This window comes from Gallus gallus, chromosome 27, assembly GCF_016699485.2.
Source record: "Gallus gallus isolate bGalGal1 chromosome 27, bGalGal1.mat.broiler.GRCg7b, whole genome shotgun sequence".
Lineage (NCBI taxonomy): Eukaryota > Metazoa > Chordata > Aves > Galliformes > Phasianidae > Gallus > Gallus gallus.
In genome coordinates this window covers 4,672,371-4,699,322 of record NC_052558.1, presented here as the reverse complement: position 1 = coordinate 4,699,322, position 26,952 = coordinate 4,672,371, and the positions used below count along the sequence as shown (strand labels likewise).

Below are 26,952 nucleotides of genomic sequence, written 5' to 3'. Positions count from 1 at the left end.
CCCGAGCGCCCCCGGCCGCCACCACCGCCCGCCAGGGGGCAGCGCAGCGCCGCACGGAGCCGCGCAGGCGCGCAGCGGCAGCCCGCCATGTCGGACAAGATGGCGGCGGCCGCGGCTTCTCCTCAGCCGCAGCCCGGGCCCGGCCCGCCGGCGGCGGAGGAGGAGGGCGGCGGCCCGCGGGGCGGCGGGGCGGACGGGGAGGCGGAAGCGGAGGAATTCGGGTGCCCGGCGCACTGCTCCGACTTGGCCTGGCGGCAGAACGAGCAGCGCCGCCACGGCCTCTACTGCGACATCACTTTGGCGTTCGGCGGGGGGCGGCCCGGGGCGGCCCGCGAGTACCGCGCGCACCGCTCCGTGCTGGCGGCCGCCACGGAGTACTTCACGCCGCTGCTCTCGGGCGGCTTCGCCGAGTCGCGTTCGGGCCGCGTGGAGCTGCAGAAGTGGAGCTCGGAGGGCGGCCCCGACCCCGACACGGTGGAGGCCGTCATCGGCTTCATGTACACCGGCGCCATCCGCGTCAGCCCCGGCAACGTGCACGAGGTGCTGGAGATGGCCGACAGGTGAGCGGGGCGGCGCCGCGCGGGCCGGGCCGGGCGGGCATCGCCTCACGGCCGTTGGTGCCGTTTGTTCCGCAGGTTCCTGCTGACCCGGCTGAAGGAGTTCTGCGGAGAGTTCCTCAAGAAGAAGCTGAACCTCTCCAACTGCGTGGCGGTGCATAGCCTGGCCCACATGTACTCGCTGAGCCAGCTGGCGCTGCGGGCGCAGGACATGATCCGCAGGAACTTCCACAGGGTCATCCAGGACGAGGAGTTCTACACGCTGCCCTTCCACCTCATCAGGGACTGGCTGTCCGACTCGGAGATCACGGTGGACTCCGAAGAAATCCTCTTTGAGACCGTCCTGAAGTGGGTTCAGAGGAATCCCGAGGAAAGAGAGAGGTACTTTGAAGAGCTTTTCAAGCTGCTGAGGCTGTCCCAGATGAAGCCCACGTACCTCACACGCCACGTCAAATCCGAGAGGCTGGTCTCCAGCAACGAGGCCTGCGTCAGGCTGGTGTCGGACGCCGTGGAGAGCCACGCCTTGAGGTCTGAGAACTTGCAGTCCGGTAACCTGCAGCATTCCACCTGTCCTGCTGCATTGCTGCCGCGTTTCGGACAAAACATGGACGTCATTATGGTGATCGGTGGCGTGTCGGAGGGAGGCGATTACTTAAGTGAGTGCGTGGGGTATTTCATCGATGAAGATAGGTGGGTAAACTTGCCGCACATACATAACCATCTCGATGGGCATGCTGTTGCTGTGACAGAGTCTTATGTTTATGTGGCTGGCTCCATGGAACCGGGATTTGCCAAGACGGTAGAAAGGTATAATCCAAACAGAAATATCTGGGAGCAAGTCTCCAATTTAATAACCAGAAAACACTCATTTGGCCTTACCGAAGTTAAAGGAAACTTGTACATTATTGGTGGACATGGCAATTTCAGTCCTGGCTTTAAAGATGTAGCTGTTTATAATCCCGAGCAAGACAAATGGCATAGCCTGGAGTCAGCACCAAAGATCCTTCGTGACGTCAAAGCTGTTTCTGTAGAAGACCGGTTTGTTTATGTTGCTGCTCGTACCCCAGTTGACAGTGATAGTGAAGATGGGTTGAGGGCAGTTATTATCAGATATGATACTGAAACAAGGCAGTGGCAGGATGTAGAGTCTCTGCCACTCATTGATAATTACTGCTCTTTTCAGATGTCAGTTGCAAACACAAACTTTTACCATACAGCATCCTGCTGCCCCAAGAGTTACCCTATAGATAACGAGGAAGCCAAGGTAAAGATCTCTGGCAGGGCCTCAGATGAGATACTTGAAAGTTTACCCCCAGAGGTCCTTAGCATTGAAGGGGCAGCTATTTGTTATTATAAAGACGATGTTTTCATCATTGGGGGGTGGAAGAACAGTGATGATATTGACAAGCAATACAGGAAGGAAGCCTATCGCTACTGTGCTGAGAGAAAGCGCTGGATGCTTTTGCCTCCCATGCCTCAGCCTCGCTGTAGGGCGACAGCCTGCCATGTGAGAATTCCCTTCAGGTGCTTGCAGGGCACGCAGAGATATCCTATGCCACAAAACCTGATGTGGCAGAAGGACAGAATAAGACAAATGCAGGAGAGGCAGATGCAGGAAATACACCGACACTCTCTAAGCTTACGAAGGATGCCACGCTCACAGATTGAGTGCTGATTTCATTTTGCTGGGCATTTTATGTCTCTATAGGACATCAGGATGTTGAGCAGGTTTGATACGTGGAAGTGGCATCTTTCATGTACTGAAAATTACAAAGTTCAGAAATTGAGGATGAATGGGAATCGAGAAACTGTTTGAATCCAACAATACTACTTAACAGTGCCCAGGAAAAAACTGCTTTCCTGTACCAGACCGTGACACAGATCTTTGTTTTCAAAGATTTCTGTAGAGTTAGTCTCTTACAGTTCTATTTTGAAAATCAAAGATCTCTCTCTAATAATTTAGTGGCTACATTTGTGTGTGCTGAAAGCACCTGCTTTATTTGCACTTAATATGTTGACATTCCTTTGATTCTCCTTCTCAGTGACTAAACTTCACGTGTAATTAATGTTGGTGTACTTGGCTTTCTCAAGTTGGAGGCGAGTGCAATAGTTATAACATCACATGGAAATGAAAGCACAATCTCTCTTTATAGAGTTACTTCAGGATGTTTCTATGTCTTAAATATTTTGTATCTGTATGTTGTAGAGAGGCTGCGGAGTTCATTTGAGAATGGTTGATGAGTAGAACATCAGACACTTGATAGAAGAGAGAACTTGAGGCAGTGACCTTTTTCAGGTATATCTGGAGAGGCTTTGAGTTTTTTTGAGAGCTTCAAAAGAGAGACAACCAGCAGAGCAGTCACGCACCAAAGTCAGCTGGTCCCTTCTGTCTGTGTGGATTAGTAAGAATGACATTATCCCACAGGAATAGATTGAAACTTGAGCTACCTGTCAGTCCTTTCTCAAATGCTGTACGCATTTAATTGTAGTGAAGGAGTGTTTGGAAGAACCCCCACACGCCTGTTTCCAGCCTGTCTTTGACAATCAGTACCTTTGGCCTTCAGTGTATTTTCCCACGGGACTCACAGTGGCTGTGCTGCAGTGCTCCTAACAAATCAGTGCTTGGTGTTCTCAAAGGGGCACTGTTAGCTCTCAGTTACTGATGAGATACAGACTTTGCATCTGGAGACTGAACAGTCTCTAAATATTTTTAGAGACTAATGTTTCAGTTGATTAAAACTGCCATGGGGTGGTTTTACATCACTCAGCGCCCTGCTTGGCTCTGGTTTATGTAAGTGCTGTACCCTCAAGAAACAGAAGGTCAAATCACTCCTTTGGAGTATCACTGCCTCTCAGTTATGTGTCCTGCTGAGCACTCCTCCCTGATCTGAAGAGCCCCAGGACAGCTGTCATTGCTGTTGGTTCAGTGCATCCTTCCTACCTCCTTTTCTTCTTCATCCTTCCCTTTGACTATTCCAGGTTTTCACATGTGACCCAACTCAGGATATTAGGGAAGGGAAAGGGAGGGGTCAGCAGGGCGTTGCGAAGTTTGAGTTGACAAACATTGGTGAAGGAGCTGTGTGCTGTCTTTGGTTCCTGGGATAATTCTCTGGTGCTTTTGACATGGGCAACTTCTTTGAAAAAGGTCTTCTAAACAGCTTTTGTTTTTTGTTTTGTTGTGTTTCTTTTTGTTTGTTTTTTATTGTTTAGCTTTCTGAACTGATACTTCTCATTTTCCAATTCAGCAGGCAACCTAGATCATATCTGAAACACTGGGTAAGGGTAAGTCTTTCAATCGCATAACGTGTAAAGGTTTCTGTGGTGTGTGATATCCTTAATGGTCCACTTAGTTTACCTGCCACTTTGACATCAATAACTGCTCCTTTTGTAATGGGAGAATAACCCAGCCTTGTAAAAATTATCTTGAAAATCTAACAGTTTGTTTCAAATTACTTCTCAGTAGTAGCCCTCCTGTATTTGATTTGCCTGTTAGATTGCTGTGCAATGGCAGATTAAATTGTACAGTGCTGGTTTAATGCAAGAGAGGAAATTAAACTAAGTTAATATAAATAATAAGTTAAACTTAGTCAGGTTTAAGGCTGATGTTCAGTAATGACCATTACCAAATCAGCTCATGCAGGCCCTTAAGGAAGGGGTTTATCCATGGAGTTTGGCCCGTGAGCTCGTGCAGGTTTGGCTGGAATAGGTTAAGAATTACTGCCCCTGCAGGAGGGTTTGTGAGTAGACTGTGTGCAAATGCCTCCCAGCTTTAATGCTGGAATTATGATTGAACTTAAATTGGAGCTGAAGATACTTTGCACAGAAGCAATGAGAACAGTTTATGTATTCTCTCCCTGCTGACTTCACTGCAGGGAGATGATGAGTAAAGGATGTGTCCTTGTCAGACCACCACAGCTCCATCGAAGCCCTTAGGCACTCTGTCAACAAATATGGGACAATTTATGGGGGAAAATACTGAAATTGTGATTCGGTTGGAATATCAACTAAACAGTGTGATGCAACATGCAGCTAAGTTAGATGTGAGAACAAACTTCTTGCAGTCTTTTTCTAAGCAAAACTGATACCTGTACTCACCAGGACTTCAGTCTGGCATGCAGGCTATCTCCTTTCCTAAAGACATTCCACTCAAAGACATCAGAACAGCTAAATATCTGGGCAGTTTAACCTGTGAATGCCAGCCATGGTTCTGTATGTGATGCACTACATTTCTGTGTTCTGTTTGCATGGGGAGTGATGGCACTGCGGACAGCGCTGGTTTGCTCCAACTTATGCAAGGCCAATGCTGTGGAGTTTTTAAGTGGTTGGATTTTTATAGCCTTGACTTTAAGTGGACCTACTGCATTACACAGTTTTAAACTGACAAGTCTCACTATCTGTTGCCTCACCTGTAGGTGTTGAGAAGAATTGAATCTGGCTGTAATTTAGCTAACTAACCTGTGAATTGTGTAACAAATGCATTCTGGCCCCTGACTGCTGTAGCTTGCTGAGTATTCACTTTAAAAAAATCCTATAAGCAACAGCTTGGGAATCCTTTTGTGTGTGTAGTGGGTAGTCAAATGTCAGTAAGATCCTAGTGTGTGTTAAGCACTACAAGGCTGATTTCTGTCCTTGCAAAGGAACATCAGATGGTATTTTTCCTCCCTAAGACAATCATACCTGTATAGCTGTACTGAACACGTGCCACAAAATGCATGTTTCACATCCTGTCCGTCTGCTCGAGGTATCAGTGAAGTAGGACACGTGCTGCCTAGCGCTGCGTGGTCCCTGCAGTCACGTCTAGGTAGGTGCCATATATGCACATCCTGTTTTATAAGGACTTGAATATTCTGTTACTATGCTAGTTTTGTATATATTTTTAATAACGTTTCCTCACACATAGTAGGGTGTTACTCCAGAAATAGAGAAAACATGCCAATTTTCCAGCATGCTTTATAAAAAATTATCCTAGGCTGATCACTATTAACAAATTGGGTCACAAAGAGTAGCAACTTTTTAGGTTATTTTTAACACAACATTGTAATCCTACGTTGTAACACTCCTTGGGCTTAAACAGTTGGATGGCTTGGATCTATTTTCAGCTATGCCCAAATTGTTTTAGAATCTAAATGGTATCTCTGATTTGACAGTTGTAAGTGGAAGTCTGATAAAACAGGTGCTTCTGAGGATCTAATCCTGTTACTAATATGAATGAAAAGTGTGGGGCTAATTAGATGTTTGCAGACCATTAATAGTAAGATACTCCTCATAGGTCCATGTCACTGTGGATCACGGCAGCTGTACTCTCCTCAGTGTTAATGTAGACTTCAAGAGAATGCTTGGGCAAGCAGCACTCCTGTACTTATCTTCCAGTAAGGTAAAGTAGTATCTGTGTAGGCTGTTGGAAACACTCCCGCTGTAACGTTCTTCACGTAAGACACACTGTACCGGAGCTTGTTGTAAGTGAACTAACGAAATAAACCATTTATTTCTCTAGCATTCTGCTGTGCATCGTCCCGTTATTGGTTTTGAGCTGTTAAACAAGGTGTAGCCAATTCCTCTAAATCACATTTGGGGATTTTTTGTGCCATGGAATGAAGGTTTTCGTTACTAATTGTTCTTCTAGTGAGAATCAATTCTGTTTTCTTTTAGATTAAGCGAATGCATTCTTTTGCTGCTTAGAAGACTTTATTAGCTAACTGGAGCTGTTTGTGCAGGCTGGGGACTCGGTGAAGAAGTGCCTCTGATCCCCCCTTGCTGCGAGGGCTCCACACTAATCTCTTTTGGCAGCGTAATCCCCAACGTTGCACAGCCCTGGCACCACACAGCAGCTCAGAGCGCTGCGGTAGACGCTCATGTCCTGAGCATCGAACCACTCGTCAGCTTTTTCGTCGTAGCACTCAACGTTGAACGTGGTGGCATATCCATTAAAGCCACCAACCACAAACAAGAGATCGTCCACCACTTCGATGCCAAAGTTACTGCGAGGGTTGAACATGGTGGGGACGACGCGCCACGTGTTGGCGGCTGGGTTGTAGGCTTCCACAGTGCGGAGCCGGTTGACTCCATCAAATCCTCCTACCTGTGAATGTCAAAGGTACAGTGTTGAAAGAGGCCTTTCCTCTCTTGCTGAGGCAGCTGAATCATGTTGTGCACGTGTAAGATTTTAACGTGGCATTAGTCTGAGTGCTGCTGAGAGCACGTGGTCTCAAAATGCAATGCTTTCTTATTGCAGACTGCTCCCTCATTTGTTCTGGAGCACCCAAAAGTAGTTTTGTCAGATTCTATGTTTACACTGAACTTAAATGTAGTATCTGGATAAGCAGGACCAAGCAGTGCTGTGCTGCTAAAATCAGCAGCAGAATCATTTCTTTGCTGTAACTCTTTATGCGTTGTGTACTTATTTTTCGTAAGTGTGATGGTGACAGTATTCTACGAGGGGATTTCAGCCATTCCTGCCTTCAACTCTCCTTTTTAAATCTCACTTAGAAGCAGATGGCCAGTGTGAAAATTAGTCTAGGAAATGCAGATTAACAGAACTTCATTGCATTAAACAAACACAGTACCAGTAGTGCTGGGTGCCATTACGGCTGAGGCACCACTTCCACCTTACCGCATACACTTGGTTTCCATATGCAATCACACCTACTCCACTCCTTCTGCTTCTCATTGGGGATATAAAGGTCCACTGATCTGTTCCAGCATCATATACTTCAGCTGTGGATAGGCATTCATTTCCATTGAACCCACCACATATATACACCTGTATACAGGAGGAAAAAAAAGCTGAGCAGGGTGGCTGTATTGGTGGGAGAACGTGCTGAGGGTAAGGTGGCCTGGCTGGAATGGTGTTCTTTAAGGGGACAGTCCTATCATCCTGGGTTGAAAGTGATCAGAGTGAAGGGAGTTACTCAGGGCAGCAGGATTTTGACCCTTCATTTCCTGAACTGCATGAAGCACAGCAGCACGGTACTCAGCATGTCCAGCAGCAAGCTGGCTGTTGGTGGCAAAGGGTTCTGAAAGAGTTCTACCACTCCTGTCTGCATTCTGCTGTGCCAGTAATTTTCACGTCTTATCTGTAGCTCCAGGATCTGGTGAGTAAGGTTTACGTGAACTTTCTTCCTCTATTCGAACAGATTGATGGAAAGGAGCATTTGTGTTTCTGGCTTCCACAGCTCCTCTTTCCTATCTAGATGATGAGCCCTGGGCGGTAGCTGTGTTTATCCAGGACGTAGCTCAGTGGGAGGCTGAGCTCTGTGAAACTGCCCCAACACACCCTACAAAAGGACAAGGCAGCGCTGTTTGTTCCCTGCCCTGCATACCGAGCTTCAGCCTTAACTGCTGCCACAGATCTCCCAGGCCTTTTACCTTATCATGCAGCGTGGTTGCACCAGCATCGCTCCTCTGCTCGTGCATGGGAGCAATCAGTGTCCACTGGTTTGTCTGTGGCTCGTACCGCTCGGCTGTGTTGAGACGCGTGTAGCCATCGAAGCCCCCCATGGCATAGATGAAGTCATTGAGAACAGTGACGCTGACGTAGCAGCGCCGTGAGTGCATGGGAGCGACCTGGTGCCACGTCTTCTTCACGGGGTCGAACCGCTTGACGCTGTTGAAGTAATCCACGCTGTCAAACCCTCCGATAACATAGACGAAGCCTTTCAGAAAAGCAGTTCCGTGGTAGGCACGGGGGCTCTCCTCGTGGCACGTAACGTTCACCCACTTGTCTGCACGGGTGTCGTACGTCTCGATGGCGTTGGTGGGGCTGCCCCCGCTCCAGCCCCCGATAGCAAACAGGATGGAGTAGGGCAGGCGGGGCCGGGCGAGGGGATTGATGCGGTCAGAGAGCACCGGGTTGTTTGTGTTGAGGTTATACATGGCCGTCAGCGTGTTGATGATGATGGGTTTGCACTCGTTGTTGTCCTTCACGTAATCGTGTGTTTTGACTTTGTTCATGAAGTGGTCTGCCTCCATCAGTGCCAGCCGGACCTGCAACGTCAAAGGAGGTTATTGTTGCTGCTTTGTATTTTGTCACCTTTTGAGGACAGGGCTGACGCTGGATGGCTCCAATTCTGGGCTAGAGGATTCTGTAAGGCTTATGAGAGAAGTGGAGAATTAAAGGTGTCGTCTTTCGCTTCCCCAGAAGAGGGTCTGCAGGTGTAAGGGTAGCCCGGTGCAGGGAGACCTGCCCGGCTGCAGCGCAGCACTCAGCCTGAAGCAGTCTGCTCAGAACAGCTGGCGAGCCCAACGCTCAGCAGCTTTGCGTGCACAGAGATAACGCACCCCACGTGATGCTGGGCTCTTCCTTACACCGGGGGATGATTAAACATAAGCTCTAAATGTGAAGAAACAATGCACTGAAACCGCATGCCCTGAGCAGCGCAGAACAGCGTGTGAGCAGTGCCACGAGGCGGCGGCGCTGAGGACGGAGCAGTGGCTGAGCTGTGCGGAGCTCCTGGAGCCGCCGGACCCACCTTGCTGAGCAGGATGGGGATGTGCTGCTTCCTGTGCCACGGATCGTGGGTGATCCACTTCAGGATGGCGTCGAATACCACTTCCTCCTGCTTCACGTTGAGTTCGTCCTTCTCAATGATGTCCGTCAGCTCGTGGATGGAGAGGTCTAGGAACTCCGTGGACACCTTGATCAGCTCCTCGAAGTTGTGGAGGATGAACATGTAGGCAGTTTGCCGCAGGCCGGGGCAGTGGTAATAGTTTGTGAGCCGGCAGATGCCGATACAGTTCTCCAGGCACAGCTGAGATTTCAGGAACTCACAGCACAGCCGGATGATGCCCATGATGTTGAACTGATCCGCCGTGCCCAGCAAACTCTCAACATTGTCAGCGGTGATGGAGACCGTCCTGGTGTAGGCATACTCAATAACGAGCTTCATCATCTCGGGGGAAATGCCGGGGATTTTGTACACCACCTTCTCCATGTTATTCCAGCCACTAGTAAACAAAGCCCTGACCAAACAAAAGAAGGCAAAGCAATGGTGGGGGAAGAAATGGCTTTTCTGTGTTAAACCCCCACCCCGCTATGCCAGGAACCTTCCTCCCTGCACCAGGCTGGGGCTGTAGCACCGGAGGCACCACAGGGCGACCGGGAAATGTCACCTGTCCCCATTCCCACTGCAGACCATCCCAAGCACCGACCTGAAGTAATGACTGCAGCTGCAGAGGATGTTCTTGTGCGCGTTGAACTGACAGCCGTTCACGTCGATGATCACATCGCAGAGCTTCCCCTCCAGGCGGAGCTCATTGAACACCTCGCAGGCCATCGCGCTCATCTTCCTCTCCATCAGGGAGGCGGAGCAGCCGCTGTGCGCCGCGCTGCCGTCCATGTCGGAGCCCGGCCGGCGGGAGGAGCTGCGCGGGGCCGCTTTCGCTCCGTCCTCCTACATCTTGTACGGAACTTCCCCGTGGGGGCTCTGGAATCGGCCCCCCAGTGAGGTCACACTGGAGGCACTGGGCGTGCTCCCGGCTCTTCATGGGCGCGTGTCGATTCCTCCGCCCCGCACGCGCCCAGCGCCGCAGTAAACCACCGTGGGCTTTTCCTGAAGCATCCTTTGCTTCGGGGAGCTTTCCGTAATGCTCAGCGCCGGGACAACCGCTGCGCCTCGGCCGGGGCCCCGCGGACGGCCGCCAATCGCGGGTGCCGTTCATGCCGGGTACGGCGCTCGCGCAGCTCCGACGCGGCCCGGAGCGTCGGATGGGGAACATCACCGCCACGCAGCGGGGAGGCGGTGCGGTGAGCGAGCAGCGCGGGCTGGGAGCCTTTCGGAGCCCTTCGGAGCTTTCCGGAGCCTTTCGGCGCCCTTCGGAGCGCTTCGGCGCCCGTCGGAGCCCTCGGGCCGTTCGTGTCTCCACGCGGCGGTGCCCGTGAGCGCAGCGCAGCGCGGCGGGGCCGGTCGGGATCTGCCCCGCTGCCGGTCGGTGCTTTGTTTCGTCCAGCAGTGCCGCGGCGGTGCTGCGGCTGCGAGCGGCTCCCGCCACGTCGGTGTGCTTTATTTGTTGTCGTTAATCTTTCTCTTTTGCTTTCCGCCTCCAGAGCGGGCGGCGAAGGAAACGAAACCGCGAGGCCCTCCCCGGAACGCGGAGAGGCTGCGCCGGGCGGGGACCGAACAGCCACGGGCAGCACTGCACTGCTCCGCCCCTCGGCGGCACGGCACGGCACGGCACGGCACGGCACGGCACGGCGAGATGGTGAGCGGGGCGCTGCGCTGCGGGAGGGGGAGATGAGCGCGGCGGAGCTGCGGAGGTCCCACACAGCGCTGTGCCCGCAGGTGCCCGAGCTGCAGAAAAGCACGGTCCGCATCCAGCAGCCGGAGCGCGTCATGGGGGTAATCCGCGCCATCAAGGAGCAGGGCTGCAGCAAACTGCAGGTACGGCCCGCGTGCGCTCTGCTGCAGCTCTGCTGCAGGAGGACGAGCCGAGGACCAGGCAGTTTTCGTGGCCTGACCTCCTGCTTCCCTCTTATGCAAGCTATAAACATTAGCCAGTCCCCAAACATTGCCCTCTGTGCACAGCAGTAAGCCGGGAGGGATGGGCTCTGTGGTGCTGATAAGGCTGCTGGGATGGGAGTGGAGGTGGGAAGGTGCCCGGCCCAGCTGGGTGTGTTGTGCCCCATTGGATGCCTGCCTGTCTGCCTGCCTGCCAGCTGCCCCAGCGCTCACTGCAGCTCTGCAGCCTGTGGGATGCACCCATGCAGTGTTTGCACCCGGCAGGGCGTTGGGTCACCGCAGTCTGTCTTTTACCCTTCAGGTCATCTCTGACTTCGACATGACGCTGAGCAGGTTTGGCTGCAATGGCCGGCGCTGCCCCACGTCGCACAGTGAGTTCAAGCCCTGCTATTGCTTCGTGGCCCTTCCTTCTGCTTTCTGTGTCTGTTCTCTGCCAAAGCCCTTTCCCCCCAGCAGCCCAAAGCCCATGGCAGGAGCCAGTTCCTGGTGTCTCTGCTCCAGCTTTGCCACCGAGACTCTCAGCTGCTCCTTGTCCGTCTCATGCCAGCACCCTGAAGCTCCCAGCCTTTCTGTATGGGCTGTAACATTGGCATTTTGTTGTCTTTGCAGATATCCTCGACAACAGCCATGTTATTAGTGAGGATGGCAAGAAGAAGGTGGGTGTTGCTTTTTGAAGCTCTCCATCGCTGTCAGCCATCACCGTGGGCTGTGCAGTGCACACCAGAGAGCAAAAGCTGTGCAGTGCTGTCAGGGCAGAGAGCAGAGCGAGGTCCCGGGCTGCATTTCAGCCAATGGGAAAGTTAAAAAGAGGAAACTAATTTGCATGCATAGCTGCAGGCTTTTGTGCTCTGATAAGAGCAGGAAGGAGGTTTGTTGCCCATCTGCTGGGAGCATTTTTGCTGAGATGAGGCTCAGCCGGGCTATCAGAGGTGCCCTCAGAGATGCCTGGGTTGGCTCAGAGCACAGTTGCTCAGCGAAGTGGTTCTGATCGTGTTTTGGTTATGGACTGTGATGCTTTGTGGGAATTTAGAAATGCTGATTCTGCTGTTTGCAGTCTCTGTAGGCTCAATGTTAATCTGAATTCTTACTTACAACGTTCCAGTTAAAAGATCTGCTGCACCATTACTACCCCATCGAAATCGATCCCAACCGCACCCTGGAAGAGAAACGTCCCCTGATGGTGGAGTGGTGAGTGCTGTCCGTGCTGTGCCCTGGTGAGCATGAGGGGGAATGGGAGGAAACAGCCCCCGGGCCGGGCCCAAGCGCGGAGATCCCTTTGTAGGGTCCCTTTTAACGTGGGCTGCTCCCATTTCTCGCATGCGTGGCACAGACACTCAGTATGGTGCTCCGGACCACGGCTGGTGGGCACAGCTGAGGAGTCGTTCTGAGTCACTGCAAACAAAAAGCGAAAGCCACCGATCACGGGGGCACCCCGACCTCCTCCTGGCAACTTTTGCCCCCGGGGATGGCAGCGTGAAGGCTTCAGCCTCCTGTAGGCTTGGCGGCTACCAGGAATTGTTTGGCTGTTATTTTCCTGACGGCCTGGAGTGTGATGTTAACCCGCTGCCTTTCCCTAGGTGGACCCGGGCCCACGAGCTGCTGTCGCAGCAGAAGATCCAGAAGGGAGACATTGCCCAGATTGTCAGGGAGTCAGATGTGATGCTGAGGTACGCCCAAGGCCCTTCCTCTGCCATCACCCCATTGCTGCCCACGTCTCCAGGGCCTGAAGGCAGTCAGGAGGATGCTGAGCTGGTGTCTGCTAGCTCTGCTTAGCTGCTTGCTTCTCTGATCTGTGCTCAGCCTCCATGGTACAGCAGATACAAATCTCCCTTCTTGGGGTTTGGGTTTAACCAGCAGAGAGCTGCTCCTGCTCTGGAGCTGTTTGCCCTGCTGGTGAGGGGAAGGTCCCCGAGCAACTCTGAGCCTCTGTGGTTGGCAGGATGAGGGGTTCAGGCACTGAAATGTGGCACCAAAAGCTGCTATGAAAGCTGCAGCCAGGAGCTGTGCTTTGAGCGACTGCTTGAGAGCACTCAGAGCCCATACTGCCCAGAGCTGGGAGAGGGGAACGTGACACTGCCGTGGGCGCTTCTGTCCTAGGGATGGATTCAATGAATTGTTTGATCAGCTGCATAAGTACAGCGTCCCCATGTTCATCTTCTCTGCTGGCGTTGGTGACGTCCTCGAGGAGATTATCCGTCAGGCCAACGTCTTCTACCCCAACGTCAACGTGGTGTCCAACTACATGGACTTCGATGACAGTGTGAGTGTGCAGAGCCCGCAGGGGGAGGGTGGTTGTGTTGGTGCCGAGGGCTGCAGTACCATTACAGTACATCAGTACTGGGATTTGGGGAGTGCACAGTGTTGGCCCTGAGAGGATCCTGCATGGAGGGTGCAGCAGCAGCCGAGCATCTGCTCACCGTCCTGTGGGCGCCTCACCCTTCAGACTGACGTTTGGAAGCCAGAAGTGGGCTCTGTCTGTCAGGTGTGCCCTGGGTTGGTGCTGGTCCACACCCAGCGCAGACGTGTGGTGGGGGTGGAGTTAATGGAAGCCTAAAAAGTCCCAGTTCTCGTTAGCAAATGGCACGCTGTGCACAATCAAGCCCTCTGTTCCCACAGGGGTGTGCTGGGGCAGGCAGTCCTCAGGGTGTGACTCCTGCCTTCTGCAAGAGCCATGCTGAGCCCTGGGGCTCCTTGGACTTTGGCTTTCCATGGCCCTTGAACAGCTCCAGGGCAGCACAGAGCTTGGTCAGAGATCTCCCAGCTCCTTTGGTGCTGTTCTCACCCTACCATCTGGGCTTGTCCTGCAAAAGGGGACCTTTGGGGACTGTCTGCATGCATTCTGGGGCTCCCAGAGAGTGCTGCAGTGATGAGAGCTGTCATCCTGTTGCCTCCCACCTTTCCTCCCTTCTGAAGGGGTGCTGAGGCTGCAGCGCAGTGTAGGGATTGCTTTAGGATCCGTTCACCTGTCCCATTTGCACAGGGAGTCCTCAAGTGCTTCAAAAGCCCTCTCATCCACACCTACAACAAGAATAACAGCGTGCTGCAGGGCACCGCGTACTTCCAGCAGCTGAGCACACGGACGAGCATCATCCTTCTGGGGGACTCCATGGGCGACCTGACGATGGCAGACGGTGTTCCCAGCGTGGAGAACATCCTCAAGATTGGCTTCCTCAACGACAAGGTGTGTGGGGAGCAGCCGTCCTGCTGCCTTCCAGCCCTTCCCGGGGCTGAGTGCCCACTGTGGGGCTCTGGGTTTGCATGAGGGCCGTTGGAGCTGCTGGTGCAGTTTGGGCACGGTCAGCTGGTTTTGTCCCCTATTTTCTATAGCACCAAGAGATGCAGGGTTGTGGGTATGGCGCCTTCACTCTCAGCTGTTCACAGTTCTCTGCGCTCCTCTCCTCGCTGCAGGTGGAGGAGCAGCGGGGGAGGTACCTGGATGCCTATGACATCGTGCTGGAGAGCGATGAGACGTTGGATGTGGTCAATGGGATTCTGCGGTACATCCTCATGGAGACATGAGCCGGGCAGCAGCGCCCCAACCCCGGCCCATCAGCCACGGCTGGGGGATGAGCGCCCTCAGCAAAGCTGGACGGGTGTCCTGGTACCTGCCTGAATCCATCCCCGTGCCGGGGTGGTCCCCCTGCCCTGGCTGTTGTGTTGTGTCCCAAACCTCACAGCTCTTCTGGTCACTTCGGAGCTGATCTGGAGGAAGCAAGGAGCCCGCCCTGCACCTTCCATCCCATTCGGCCTCCAGCAACACCGGGGCCACAGCAAACATTCATGTTCTGGGGAGAGGCGTTCTGTGCTTCTCTCCAGCAGCCAAGCACAGAAGCAGGGGCTGTTTGCTGTGGCTTGAGGGCAGACCTGGTTTCAGTTGAAGCTGTTTGGTTTTACTGCATTCCTGTCTGAGGAGACAAGCACTGCTGCTATTATCCTGTTTTCTGTGGCCCCAAGGTGTGCAGGCTGAGCCCGGCTGTGGGAGCGAGCAGGGCCGGGTGGTCCCACGGCCCCGGGAGGTGGGTGCTGGGGATGGTGTGCCCTGGGGCGGCTCTGCGGGGTCTCCATGGGCTCTGGCCTCAGCCCTCACCCTGCAGCTCACTCAGCGCCCTCCACGCCATGCGCTGCTAAACGTCACTTCTGGACAGTGCAGATCTCCTCTGCTTCATTGAAATAAAATCATTGACTAAAGCTGCAGTGTGTGTGCATTGCACCCAGAGCGCAGTGCCCAGCAAAGTGTCCTCCCATCCCTGTCCCCACTGTGCCCCATCCATCCCCCACCCCTCTGCTGGGGTCCCAGGAGCTGAGCTCTGTTCCTTTTCCTCCTGCCCAACGCAGCAGATGCCGTTGTCTGAAATGGACCTCTGCTCCACAGACCCAGGCGAGTTCTCCTCGTGCCGCTGGGACAAACAGGAATGAATGTTCCATTGCAAAGTAACCAACACAAAGGGAAACGTCTTGGAAACCACTTGAAATTATTTATTTGGTGCCACTTAGAAGTGGTTGTTTGAGGGGCTTGCCCTGGCCCTTTGCACAGTTCTGCTCATGCGTTTTTTCTCTTTGCAAGGTCACACTGTGCAAAAGCTGTCAGAGCTGCTGGGAAGGTGGTGGGGATGTGCTGGGCACAAACCTGAGAGCACCAAGTTAATTTAATGGGCTGCATTTCAGCGTCGGAACCAACCAGGGCTGATTTCTCGCACCCCCTGGCAGCTGTTGCTGTGAGGAGGATGAGGAGGGCCAGCCTGCTGCTCCCGAGGCGGTCAGCCAGCTCTGCTCCCGGCTGTGCAGCAGTGGAGGGGGCAGCAGTGCCGTCCTGGGCCCCTCAGCCACCTCCAACCTCTGCTCCTGGGAACTGCAGCGGGCAGCAGCAGGGATGGCTGCTCTATTTCTCCTTTAAAGAACTCTACATGCGCGTATTTAAAACTAACCCAGAACAAACAAAAAATCCCTAAACTACAGTAATACTGCAAAGGAGGTGGGAGGAGCTCCCCTGTCCCTGCGTGGGACTCGGCAGGCTGTGCAGTCGCTGGCTGAGGATGAAGGAGCAGAGAGGTCGGAGTCGGGTTTGGGGCTGAGCTCGGGACGCGGAGAGGTGGGAGGGCAGGAAGGGCCCGGGGGGGGGCGGGCCCTGCTGGGTTTGCTGAGATCAATGGGCGCAGTACAGAGGTGGGGGGGGATGCGCTGACCCGACCCACTGCGGGCACCCCGAGCCGGGCTGCTCCCCACCTTCCTGCCTGCAGCATTAACTGCGCGCTGCGGAGTTCTGCCCGCGAGGAACGACAGAAAAAAAAAACGCAGTTAAATAAAAGGGGGAAAAAATCAATCAGAAAACGGCTCCCAGGCCGGCAAGGGGCAGTCCCAGCCGTGGGCACAGCCGTGCTGCGTCTCACAGCTCCTCGTGGACCTTCTCTCGGTCCTCATCCGACTTCAGCTTCAGCTCCTCGGCTGTGATGCGCCCGTCCTGGTTGCGGTCCTGGTTCCCAAACATGTCGGCGATGACTTTCTCGGGGTCGGAGCTGGGCATGAGGCGTCCCTTCCCCTCCGCCACCTGGGTCTTGATGAAGGTGGAGAACTGCAACGGGGACAGAGGATGGGATGGGATGAGATGGGATGGGATGAGATGGGACACAGCATTGCACTGTGCGCACAGTGAGGACAGAGCTGGGCAGAGCCACCCATGATGTCCCCATCGCAGCCCCGTTGTTCCCAGCTGTGATTTCTGTGTCAGAGCATTTCTCCTGCCCAGCCCCAGCCCTTCCCCAGTGCCCGGGGCCAGCAGTGTCCTTCGGGTGCTGCTCCCTGGGTGGGTTCCTGTGCCCTCCCTGTCCCCCCCGACCCATAAGCCCGCACTGTGAGCACCTCATCAGCAGGGATCTGCCCATCCTTGTTGAGGTCCATCTGCTCAAAGAGGTTCTCGGGAGGGTCCCCGTGCCAAATGAAGAGGTATCCTTCCGGAACCCCCTCCTCCAGGGAGATCAGCTCCACCTCGAAGCGGAGCACAGCACTGCCGGGCACTCCCCGGGCTGAAAAGCAAGCGAGGGCTGCTGGGGAGCTCAGAAAGGCTCTGCGCAGCAGTGAGAGCTTCCCCAGCGAGGTGCAGGAGCCCCGCAGGGTTCCAGAAAGCCCTGCAGGCACCGCTGTGCCATCCCTACCTCCGCTCTCGCCGTGGCCCAGGTGCGGGGGGACGATGAGCACCCGCCTCTCCCCCACACACATGCCCAGGAGGCCGCTGTTGAGGCCCTCGATCACCTTGTTGGCCCCCAGGGTCACCTCCTGGGGCTTCTCGTAGTCGTGGCTGTGGGGGCACACAGAGAACCGCATGGCTGAGAAAATTCCACAGACCCATCAGGCTGCAGCCCACATCTCCACCCCGCAGTGCCCCCGGACCCCGCGCCCTCCATCCCAGTGCTGCCAGCCCACGCACGAGGAGAAGAGCCGTGTGCCATCCAGCAGCGAGCAGTTGTAGTGGTAGCGGATGAAGTCTCTGTCACGGGTGGTGACGTTGCAGCCCTCGGGACGGTGCACGGTCTCAATCTCCACCGGGTCGTCTGGGTTGTGGAAGTCGATGATGTGGACATCGAAGATGAGAACAGCGGAGCCAGGAATTTTGTTCCCTGGAAGAGGAGCAGGAAGAGCTGAGCAGGAAGCACACAAAGCTGGTACAGCCCTTCTTGCTGCTGCCACGGCTCACAGCACCCTGCAGCCCTGTTCCTTTCCGCCCCAGCCCACCCCCCTCCTCCCTGCCCTGCCTGCAATGCTCCCCATCAGAGCTCCCAACCAATGCCTCCCCCACCCCGCGCTGCCCCCAGCAGTGCCAATCTGCAGCCCCTTACCCACTCCGTTCTCGCCATAGGCCAGGTGTGGCGGGACCACCACCCTCCTGCGCTCGCCGATGCAGACGCCCTGCAGGCCCTGGTCCATGCCGGGGATGATGTAGCCCTTCCCAATGTAGGTGTTGTAGGTTTGGTTACGGGAGTAGCTGCAGCAAGCGAAGCACAGGGCGCTATCAGACAGCAGAACTGTTCCATGCACTCATCCCCCACCGCACCAAACCTCCTCCAGGGATGCAGCAGGCAGGTAAAGTCCTTTTTGGCCCACTTCATACTCCTTACTGCCCTCTGCTCCCAATTTCCCCCTAGACACCCCAACCTCTCCTTACAACCCACTGCTGGCTGTGGGGTGAGTGTGAGCATCCCCTCCCCCCCCCCGCACCTGGAGTCAAAGAGCGTCCCGTCCATCAGCGTGCCGTTGTAATGGTAGCGCACAAAGTCCCCGGTCACAGCCCTGCGCCTGCAGGACGCCGGCACCTCCAGGTGCTCCAGGGAGACGCCGTCCTTGGGGTTGTGGAAGTCCACCAGCAGCACAGTGAACACCAGCGAGGCCTGGGGTGGGATCACGGTCCCTGTGGAGGGGATGGGTCAGCCCACACGGGGGTCCCTCTTCTCAGGCAGGGGCAGTGGGTGATGCCCAGCTCACCATAGCCCTTTTCCCCGTAGGCCAGGAATGGTGGGATGATGATGCTCCTCTTCTCCCCGGCGCACATGCCCAGCAGCCCCTGGTCCATGCCCTTGATCAGCCAGCCAGTGCCCACATACGTATCGTAGGTGCTGTCTTTGCTGTAGCTGATGTGAAGGAATGAGAACAGCTTTGGGGCTGTGCCAGCTCCCCCAGCCCAACAGTGGGCTCCCAAAGCCACCCCCTGGCCCCCACCTCCCCATCGTCTGCTGTGGTGAGCGGTGTCCCCATACCTGGAGTCGAAGGGGGTTCCATCCAGCAGAGTGCCATTGTAGTGATACCGCACGAAGTCTGAGTTCTCCACCGTGCGGTTGCAGTGCTCGGGTTTGGCCAGGGTGGTGATCTGCAGTTTGTCGTCCTTGTTCCAGATGTCCAGCATCACCACGTCGAAGTACAAGGTGGCATCGGGGGGAATCAGCCCCGCTACAGTGGCAGCAGTGAGGACAGAGCACATTAGATGAGAGCAGGGTGAGGGGCGACCGGTGCTAATAACACAAAGCTCTGCAGCACATACGGCACTGCTGAAAGGGGCAGTGAGGGTCCCTGTCCACTACAGCCCCTCCTGCAGCTTCTGCCTGGGACGGTGGATGGGGACCTGACCTGTGCAGGTCTGAGGTCAAGCCCTGCATGTGGCGTCTGTGGAGGTGACTGCTGGGATTTGGGGTGTCCCAAACACTCCATAGGGTTTTCTTTGCAGAGGAACCAGGTCTGTGCCAGCAATGGGAGCGCCCACCATGGAAAATGACACGGTGTGGTGGGCAGAGACTCTCCCTCCCTGCAAAGCCCTGTGCAGACACCACCTGCGTCTGCTGTTCAGTGTCCCAGTGCAGATCCATCCATCCCCAGCTCTCCCCACATGGGTGCCCATCGCCCATACCCACCACTGTGTGCGCTGAGGACCCCCGGCCTTGCAGCCCTTACCCACGCCGATGCTGCCGTAGCCCAGGTGGGGGGGCACGATGAGGTGCCGCCGCTCATTAACACACATGCCCTGCAGCCCACGGTCCATGCCGGTGATCAGCCGCCCCACGCCCACCACGCCGGCCACCGTGGCCCCTCGATCATAGCTGTAAGAAGACAGAGCTGTCAGCACCGCGTGGCACAGGGGGGCTGCAGGGTACCCCCGGTTCTTGAGCAGCACCCATCTCTCCCCCTGAGCATCTACACAGAGCTTCCAGCCTTGCAGGCATACTTTGTTCAACAGAAAAGCACAGCAAGGCCTCCTGGGGGCTGCATTGCCATGGGGCAGCACCTCTCCCCTGTTCTGCTCTATTGCAGGGCCGTAGCTCACAAGTCATGAGGCGACCCCCAGCCCTGCTTCGAGGTTTCGCCAGGACTGGGGGTCCTGCTGCAGGCACAGCCCCCAGCTCAGCCCTGCAGCGCTCAGTACGGGGCTGAAGCTGCACTGCCTGGGGGGAGACACCCCGGGGTGTGGGCACAGAGGGGCGGAGGGCCGGGGGCTGCTTCCAAATGCTCCCCACATCTGGCACAGCGGTGCGGCACGCAGGGCCTCCTGCCGCCTCCCGGCAATTCCAAACGGACACATTTGCAGGGAGGAGGAAAGAAGGCAGCCCAGGCCTCATTTGTAGACTGCACATTTGTCTTTACTTTTAAACCTTGAAACTACAGGCTCTAAGAAGCAACAGGGGGCCATTTTGGGTAAATGGAAATCCTTCATTCCCTGTAATGTGAAGTGAATGCTTCTCCTGGAAGCATCCTCGGGACAAAGAGTTATTTCAGCAGCAATATTTTAGCAGCTCCCATCGCTCTGGGGCTCACAGCAGCAGCAGGGGCAGCGCGTGGTCCCTTCACTTTCTCTCCCATCCGTTTTTTGTGAGAAAAGTATCACCGGACCCGAGAGGGATCCCTTTGCTTTTCAGGGGCTGGAGAACGCCCGCCGGGAAGTTTTTGTTCCCGTGCTTTGCCGGGCCCCCACCGCCGCCCCCACCGCTGCCTCTACCCCCGCTCACATCGGTGCCAATGGGGCACTGCCCCACAGACCCCCGGGGCGCAGCGCACGGCCGAGGACCGCCTCGGAACGGCTGTTGCTGCCACGTCTCAGCGCCGCTGCCCGCATTCCTCCCGCAGCGCACGCACGGACACGTCCCGAGCGCAGCGCGGCTCAGCGGCCCCCCCTGCCCACTGCTCCACCCCCGGATCGCTTCCCCCCGGATCGCTGCGGGGCCGCACACAGAGCAGCACGAGGATGGGGGGCGGAGGGGGGGGGGGCAGCGCCCCCCGTCGGAGCCGTGCGTGGGGGACCGAGGTGTCCATGCGGGGGGGGACCCCGCGGAGCCGCGTGCAGCGGGAGCGGGCCGAGGGCTGTACCTGGAGTCAAACTTTTTGCCATCTTTAAAGGTCCCATTGTAGTGGTAGCGGATGAAGTCCCCCATCTGGGCCTCCCGCAGGCAGACCTTGGGGATGTAGTAGCGCTCTATCACCACGTCCTCCAACGGGCCGGGGTCGCTCAGCCCCAGTGCCCCCAGGAGGCTCAGCAGGAGCGCGGCGCTGCCCGCGGCCATGGCTCGGAGCGGCGGAGGGGGGAGGCGCGTGCTGAGCCCCCCCGGCCCGGCCCCGCCGCGCTTCTGTACACGTGGAACGGGCCCGGCCCCCCCTCGGCCCCCGCCCCAGCCCCGGGGCGGTGATTCCCTGCGATGGGGCGGGCGGAGAGCAGCGGCACAGCGGAACTCCGCGATGGAACCTCAAAATACCCTTTTTCTTCTTTGCGGGCAGTCCTTTGTGCAAAGGGGGCGGCTTTGTGCAGCGCCGGGTCCTAGCGCTGTCTGCGCTCCCGCTCCGCTGCTCAGGCTCTGCCTTTTGGGAAGAGTAAATACGGGTAATTAACGCCCGTACGGATAACTCCGACCGCTCCTCGGTCTGCCGCTGTTACTGAACGGCAGTGATCAAAACCCCCGTAACCGACCCTGTAACAGACTGTCGCGGATCGGAGCAGCGCCCAACGCTCCCCTACACGTGTCCCCCCCCCCCCCAAAACCATTCGGGGCTGCGGGGAGAGCCCTCTGCCCATTCCGCCCGCACGGACATGGGTTGGGCCGCGGCCAGCGCGGCCGCGCCGAGCTCTGCGAGTTCAGCCGCAGCTCTGCGCTCTGCGCTCTGCGCTCTGCGCTCTGGGCTCTGGCACAGCGCAGGGATCCGCCTCCGGCTGACCACGGCCAGCGGCGAAACCAGCGCTGAGCACTGCCGGGCGGGGTGGGGGGAAGGAGCAGCGCAGCGCCGAGCGCGCAGCGCAGTGCCCTCGAAGGGCCCCCCGGCGCCCCAACTCCGCGCGCACCCCGGGGGCAGTCAGCATCACTCGGTGCCAACTCCGCCCTGCGCGCAACGCGCAGAGCCGCACTAAGACCCTGCGCTCCCGAAGCGCACCGCCCCTTCCTCCCCCCCCCGTTCGCCTCCTGCGCGGAGCGCTGCGCGGCGCTGCGCGGGCAGTGCGCGGCGGCGGCGGGGATGGGCTGCGCGGCGCTGGCGCTGCTGCTTCTGCTGTTGGCGGCGGGGCCGTGCGCGGCGCAGTACGAGCAATACAGCGTGCGCGGATTCCCCGCGGCCGCGCTGGAGCCGCTGCAGCGCGCTTATGCGCGAGCGCTGGCGCAGTACGCGGGCGCGCAGTGGGCGGAGAGCGCGCGGGCGCTGGAGGCCAGTCTGCGGCTGCACCGCCTGCTGCGCGACAGCGAGGCGCACTGCCACCGCCGCTGCGCCGAAGGGGGATCCGCGGAGGAGCCCCCCGCGGAAGGGGACCGCGCGGAGTGGGAGTGGGAGCGGGAGCTGCAGCTCTTCGGGCGGCTGCTGCGCCGCGCGGGCTGTTTGCGTGCCTGTAAGCGCGGCCTGCCCGTCTTCCAGCTGCGCTACCCCCCCGCGCAGACGCTGCGCGATTTCCAGCGCCGCCTGCCCTACCAGTACCTGCACTACGCGCTCTTCAAGGTGAGGCGGGCGCGCAAATGCCGCGCAACGTCGGGAGTGGCGGGGGGTGGGGAATGGGGGGCTGCCCTGGCCTGGGGGTGTGGGCGTCCCCCCCCGTACACCCCCACATCTTCTGTACCCCTGTCCGGCACCCTCTGCCCTACACTCCTCCCATTCACTCCCCTCACCCCGTGCCTCCCGCCCTGTACCTCCCCTTTTCTACCCCCGTACCACATCCCCCCATCCCACACCTCCATTCTGCATCTCCACTCTGCACCTCCAAATCCTGCTCCCATCCCTCCCACATCTCTCTGCTATGTGCTCTCCCCTCCTGCTCCCCCCATCTTGCACCCTCTTCCCCCCCATCTCCTCCATCCTGCCCCGGCACCGCTGCACGTCAGCACCAGCAGGATGTGAGGAGCGTGCCCGGGATGGGACCGCTGTGGCTGCCCTCCCCAGCCCTGTGTTGCACCGGTCTCCCCCCTCCCACAACCTCTGCTGGCGATTCCCCGAGTCTCCCCATGTCCCCCATCCCTCTGTGGGCACAGACATCCCCCAGCACAGCTCTGTGGGTGCCCCCGGTCCACATGGAGAAGTTTTCCAGGGACAGATGGAATTTCTCCAGCTCTGCTGTGCCTACATTCTGCCTCTGCTTCAACACCGCTGCCCCCAAGGCCCCCTGGGTGGGTGGAACATTGCCTGAGGAGGGGAGCACGGGGCTGTCCGAGCTGGTGGAGCGTGGCATGGGCGGGTGGGTGCAGCACCAGTGCTGCTTTGCTCCTCAGTGCTGCGGCCCCACTCACCCCGCAGCGACGAGGAATGGCCTGACCTGGATACTTAATGCATTTTCCTCTCGGTTGCTCTGGCTAAAATCCATTTAAGGGATGGTTCATCCAACCCCTCCAGCTTTGCTTCTCGGAAGTTGCAACCTGAGAGTTCATAGAAGCAGCAGTAGCAGAGTGGGGGCAGCTGCCGAGCTGGCAGTGGGGCTGGAGGAGATCCTGACAAACCCATGCCACGTGGGTCACTGCCAGAGGGGCTGCACTGTCCGCGCTGCCACCGTGGGCGTGGGGAGAGCTTTGTGTGCCTCAGCGCACACCATTCCATCAGCGGGACGTACCCACCCTTCGTTGCCATTGAGTGATGGGTGTTGGGGCCGTCCCCTCCCGAGGAGAACCTCCTGCCCTGGGACACATCCCAGCGTCGCCCCTGCAGCCCCACGCACCGCCCCCCTCTCTTCGCAGTCCAATAAGATCGAGAAGGCGGTGTCCGCTGCTCACACCTTCCTGCAGAAGAACCCCAAGCACGAGATGACCCTGAAGTACCTGAACTACTACAGGACGATGGTGGATGTGGACGAATACCTCGTGGACCTGGAGGCTCAGCCCTATGAGGTGAGGAGGAGATAAGCTGGGGCGGGAGAAGAGAAGGAAGAGGAGCAACCCACAGGGTCGGTGTGTGCCCAGCGGAGCCCATCCCAAATCCCAAAGGCCCTCCCAGCAGAGTTCCCACACCTTCCTGCCCCAGAAAGCATCTCTGGGGCCAGTGCCAGGGATGGAGCTGTGTCCAGCAAGCACAGGGCAGCTCTGGGGGCCGAACCATCTGCTATGGGGCTGGGCACGGGGCCTGGAACCCAGCGGGGAGGTGAGCAGAGCCCTCTTGGTCCCTGCAGCCAATCTTTGTGCGCTCGGTGAAGCTGTACAACAACGGGGATTTCCGGAGCAGCGCGGCTGACATGGAGCAGGCTCTGGCTGAGTACTACAAGGCGTATGAGGACTGCCTGGCTGGCTGCGAGGGCGCCTATGAGCTGCAGGAGTTCAAGGACTTCTACCCGGCCATCGCAGGTGGGTGGGCAGCGGGTGGGGGGGTGGTGATGTGGGGCAATGCCTGACCTTATCTGGTCCCCAGACCACTTTGTGAGCGTGCTGCGCTGCAAGGTGGGCTGCGAGAGCGAGCTCACCCCCAACGTGGGCGGCTACTTTGTGGAGAAGTTCGTGGCCACCATGTACCACTACCTGCAGTTCGCCTACTACAAGTGTGAGTGTGGGCTGGGAGTTGGGGTGTCCCGGGGCAGGCTGTCACCCTCCATGTCACCCCCCGTGTCACACTCTGCTCCCTGCAGTGAATGACGTGCGGGATGCGGTGCGCAGCGTCTCCAGCTACATGCTCTTCGACCCGGATGACGCGGTGATGCAGCAGAACTTGGTGTACTATCGCTTCCACCGTGAGCGCTGGCACCTGCAGGAGGAGGACTTCGAGCCCCGGCCGGTGAGAACCCCCCCCGCCCCTGCCCTGGGGCTCGGCTGATGTGGGGGCTGACGTGGCCCCACTCCCCCCACCCTGTGCCCAGGAAGCCGTGCGCTACTACAACCGGACGGCTGCGCAGAAGAAGATGCTGGAGTTCGCCAGGCAGTACCTGCAGGCTGATGATGAGGTGGGTGACGACTACTTTTGGGGGCTGCTTTTGGGGGTCCTGTGCGGGTGGGGGCTGTGGGTACCCCAGGGCAGGACCCCTCCTTGTGGGTGTGGTGTGGGGGTCTGTCCCTGAGCAGCCCCGGAGGAAGAACCACCGCAGGCACTGCACTGCTTCCTCCTCCCTCCCTGTGCTGCAGATGGAGGTGGATGATGGTGAGGAGCCGGACCTGCGGGATCTGCCCTCAGACGGCGAGTTTGAGGGCGAAGGGGACTACGAGGAGGGCTTCTTCGCAGAGTGGTGGCAGGAACCCAACACCAAGGGGGACAAAGCCGACGAAGGTTCCTGATGCTGGGGCTGGGGGCTGTGATGTGAAGTTGAGGGGGGCTGCTGCTGCATCCCGGTGCCACCATCCCCTCTGTTTGCAGAGACGCTCTGATGTGCGAAGAGAAGGGGACCCTGGCCCTGACAGAGTGGAATGGTGGTGGCCCAGTGATGCCATCCTGGGGACTCCAGGCTCCAGGCTCTTGCTCTGTGCTGCACGGGAATGTGGGTTCAGTGGGAAGGGCTGATCCTATCCAGTGCTCCCAGCAGGACTGCCCCTTCTACAGGGACACTGCTGCCCTAATTCCCATCAGAGGAGCAGCCACACCACCGTGCCATCACCTGTCTGGTGCCCCCTGAGCCCCCCCAGCCCCGATGTCCCTGGGAGCCCTGTGGCAGCAGCGCCCCGTAGCAGCACTGGGGTTTGCTGTGCCCCTTCGCTCCTCCCCAGCAGCCACCTTCCAGGGGGCCGACACCAAACCCCTGTGCTGCCATATGGGTTCTGGGCACGGTGGTGGTTCTGCACATCCTCAGAGCTCACTCGGGGTTCCTGCTCTGGTGCTGGCAGCAGCCCACCCCCACCGGCAGCTCCCAGAGCCTTCCGACCCCAAAGCCCACGGCCCGGCGCTGAGCGGTGCTCCCGGTGCACGGCATCCCTGTGCCGGTGCGTCCTGTCACTGCCTCTGCCCCACATGTGCCTTCAACTCTCTCCACACCAGCCCTCCGTAGTTTTAAGCTCCATTAATTTAATACTTCCTGTCTTGTCGCTTTTGTTTGTTTGTTTTGTATTTTAAATATACTGGTGCTGAATTTTTAATAAAATCCGGACCGGTCTTTTCACAGCTGCCTCTGCCCGGGGCTCCTCGGGACGGGCAGAAGCGCTGTGTGCCTCTGCAAAGCCGGGGAGGCCTTGAAAGACGGGGGGAGGGGGGAGCGGTCGCGGTGGGGACCCCCAGGCTGAGTGGTGGGCGGCCGAGCGGCGCAGTGGGGCTGCCGACAGCCCGCTCCTTTCTGCCTTACGGACGTCGAGGGGTTGGCAGCACGCGGCCCCACACCCCGCGCCGGGCCGGCTCCGCCGCACCGGGAGTTGGCTGCGACGACTGAAACCGAGAGGCTGAATCACGGCGTTGGCCCCGGGGGAGGGAAGGGACGGGCGCTGTCGGCTCCCCGCCCTGCGCCGGCTGCGGCGCTTCCCCGCTCCGACCCGCAGCGCCAGGCGGGCCGTGGGACCGCGACCGCATCACAGCCCCCCGCGGGGGCGCGCCCGTCGGGGGGGAGCGGCGTTCGGCACCGACGGGGCGCCGGCAGCCGGCGGGGCGCGGACGGGGCCGGGTTTATCTCCCCAGCACCGGGCACGGGACCTCGGCCACGCTGCGCCCCGCACCGGGAGGGCGTCCCCCGCCGCGCCGGCAGCAGACGGAGCCGAAACGCGCCCGGCCGCCAACCGGGCTCAGAACGGGGCGCGTCCGTCCCTTCGGGCTGACCCCCCCCCCCCGGGCTGCGCTCCGCTCGCCACGATTGTTCCGGGCAAAAACTCCCCCGGGTGCCCCGAGCCGCTCCGGGTCCGCTCTGCGCCGAACCCCCCGCTTCCGTTCCGGGCGAAACATCGCGGCGGGGCCGCACCGCACCGCACCGCCCCCTGACGTCACCCAGGTGGGCCCTTCGTGCGACCACGCCCTTCCCCACCCGCCCTTGCCCCGCCCCCGCCCCGCCCCGCCGCCCAATCACCTCCCGGCGCGCGGGGGGGCGGCCGCGTCCCCGCCAATGGCGAGCGGATAAA

General features: G+C 58.1%; 5 protein-coding genes across 8 annotated transcripts; 3 read left to right on the top strand and 2 right to left on the bottom strand.

Moving 5' to 3' along the window:
• The first annotated feature begins 73 nt into the window (after positions 1–73).
• KLHL11 (kelch like family member 11) lies at positions 74–6,053 on the top strand. Its single transcript, XM_003642822.6, has 2 exons — positions 74–560; positions 636–6,053. Exons 1-2 carry the CDS (start codon positions 88–90, stop codon positions 2,230–2,232), a joined length of 2,070 nt encoding a protein of 689 aa, XP_003642870.2. The 5' UTR covers positions 74–87; the 3' UTR covers positions 2,233–6,053.
• A 170-nt stretch (positions 6,054–6,223) lies between these two features.
• KLHL10 (kelch like family member 10) lies at positions 6,224–9,987 on the bottom strand. Its single transcript, NM_001277298.2, has 5 exons — positions 9,705–9,987; positions 9,026–9,515; positions 7,923–8,540; positions 7,168–7,317; positions 6,224–6,636 (listed from the first exon to the last, which is right to left on the bottom strand). The coding sequence occupies exons 1-5, from the start codon at positions 9,890–9,892 to the stop codon at positions 6,328–6,330; spliced, it is 1,755 nt and encodes a 584-aa protein (NP_001264227.1). The 5' UTR covers positions 9,893–9,987; the 3' UTR covers positions 6,224–6,327.
• A 433-nt stretch (positions 9,988–10,420) lies between these two features.
• Positions 10,421–15,199, top strand: NT5C3B (5'-nucleotidase, cytosolic IIIB). Of its 3 annotated transcripts, NM_001397402.1 has the most exons (10): positions 10,421–10,480; positions 10,600–10,754; positions 10,835–10,933; positions 11,313–11,382; positions 11,621–11,667; positions 12,114–12,199; positions 12,589–12,678; positions 13,109–13,271; positions 13,992–14,192; positions 14,420–15,199. In NM_001397402.1, exons 2-10 carry the CDS (start codon positions 10,752–10,754, stop codon positions 14,528–14,530), a joined length of 870 nt encoding a protein of 289 aa, NP_001384331.1. In that variant the 5' UTR covers positions 10,421–10,480; positions 10,600–10,751; the 3' UTR covers positions 14,531–15,199. The 3 variants fall into 3 exon arrangements, with proteins under 3 accessions (NP_001384331.1, NP_001006334.1, XP_046760308.1); NM_001006334.2 differs by having other exon boundaries at positions 10,421–10,754; XM_046904352.1 differs by lacking the exon at positions 10,421–10,480 and having other exon boundaries at positions 10,701–10,933.
• A 267-nt stretch (positions 15,200–15,466) lies between these two features.
• Positions 15,467–21,069, bottom strand: FKBP10 (FK506 binding protein 10). Of its 2 annotated transcripts, none has more exons than XM_003642830.6 (10): positions 20,852–21,069; positions 19,445–19,590; positions 18,757–18,946; positions 18,485–18,630; positions 18,221–18,410; positions 17,842–17,987; positions 17,433–17,622; positions 17,161–17,303; positions 16,868–17,031; positions 15,467–16,580 (listed from the first exon to the last, which is right to left on the bottom strand). In XM_003642830.6, exons 1-10 carry the CDS (start codon positions 21,043–21,045, stop codon positions 16,395–16,397), a joined length of 1,695 nt encoding a protein of 564 aa, XP_003642878.2. In that variant the 5' UTR covers positions 21,046–21,069; the 3' UTR covers positions 15,467–16,394. The 2 variants fall into 2 exon arrangements, with proteins under 2 accessions (XP_003642878.2, XP_046760469.1); XM_046904513.1 differs by having other exon boundaries at positions 20,494–20,982.
• Positions 21,070–21,959: 890 nt separating this feature from the next.
• On the top strand, positions 21,960–26,012 carry P3H4 (prolyl 3-hydroxylase family member 4 (inactive)). Its single transcript, XM_427657.8, has 8 exons — positions 21,960–22,456; positions 23,680–23,829; positions 24,108–24,279; positions 24,344–24,472; positions 24,558–24,703; positions 24,786–24,869; positions 25,048–25,189; positions 25,277–26,012. The coding sequence occupies exons 1-8, from the start codon at positions 21,986–21,988 to the stop codon at positions 25,285–25,287; spliced, it is 1,305 nt and encodes a 434-aa protein (XP_427657.5). The 5' UTR covers positions 21,960–21,985; the 3' UTR covers positions 25,288–26,012.
• The last annotated feature ends 940 nt before the right edge of the window (positions 26,013–26,952 follow it).

Bases quoted from the DNA above. Each gene is read 5' to 3' on its own strand.
- KLHL10 (NM_001277298.2), bottom strand. From the start codon at position 9,892: ATGGACGGCAGCGCGGCGCACAGCGGCTGCTCCGCCTCCCTGATGGAG. The intron at 9,516-9,704 runs GTCGGTGCTTGG...TTGTTTGGTCAG, and splicing joins AGCTGCAGTCATTACTTCAG to GGCTTTGTTTACTAGTGGCT. The intron at 8,541-9,025 runs GTGGGTCCGGCG...TTGACGTTGCAG, and splicing joins TCCCCATCCTGCTCAGCAAG to GTCCGGCTGGCACTGATGGA.
- KLHL11 (XM_003642822.6), top strand. From the start codon at position 88: ATGTCGGACAAGATGGCGGCGGCCGCGGCTTCTCCTCAGCCGCAGCCC. The intron at 561-635 runs GTGAGCGGGGCG...TTTGTTCCGCAG, and splicing joins GTGCTGGAGATGGCCGACAG to GTTCCTGCTGACCCGGCTGA.
- P3H4 (XM_427657.8), top strand. From the start codon at position 21,986: ATGGGCTGCGCGGCGCTGGCGCTGCTGCTTCTGCTGTTGGCGGCGGGG. The intron at 22,457-23,679 runs GTGAGGCGGGCG...CTCTCTTCGCAG, and splicing joins TGCACTACGCGCTCTTCAAG to TCCAATAAGATCGAGAAGGC. The intron at 24,280-24,343 runs GTGGGTGGGCAG...TCTGGTCCCCAG, and splicing joins CTTCTACCCGGCCATCGCAG to ACCACTTTGTGAGCGTGCTG.
- FKBP10 (XM_003642830.6), bottom strand. From the start codon at position 21,045: ATGGCCGCGGGCAGCGCCGCGCTCCTGCTGAGCCTCCTGGGGGCACTG. The intron at 19,591-20,851 runs GTACAGCCCTCG...GTCTTCTTACAG, and splicing joins GGCAAAAAGTTTGACTCCAG to CTATGATCGAGGGGCCACGG. The intron at 17,032-17,160 runs GTAGGGATGGCA...CTTGCTTTTCAG, and splicing joins GGGCCACGGCGAGAGCGGAG to CCCGGGGAGTGCCCGGCAGT.
- NT5C3B (XM_046904352.1), top strand. From the start codon at position 10,787: ATGAGCGCGGCGGAGCTGCGGAGGTCCCACACAGCGCTGTGCCCGCAG. The intron at 12,200-12,588 runs GTGAGTGCTGTC...GCCTTTCCCTAG, and splicing joins CGTCCCCTGATGGTGGAGTG to GTGGACCCGGGCCCACGAGC. The intron at 13,272-13,991 runs GTGAGTGTGCAG...CCATTTGCACAG, and splicing joins ACATGGACTTCGATGACAGT to GGAGTCCTCAAGTGCTTCAA.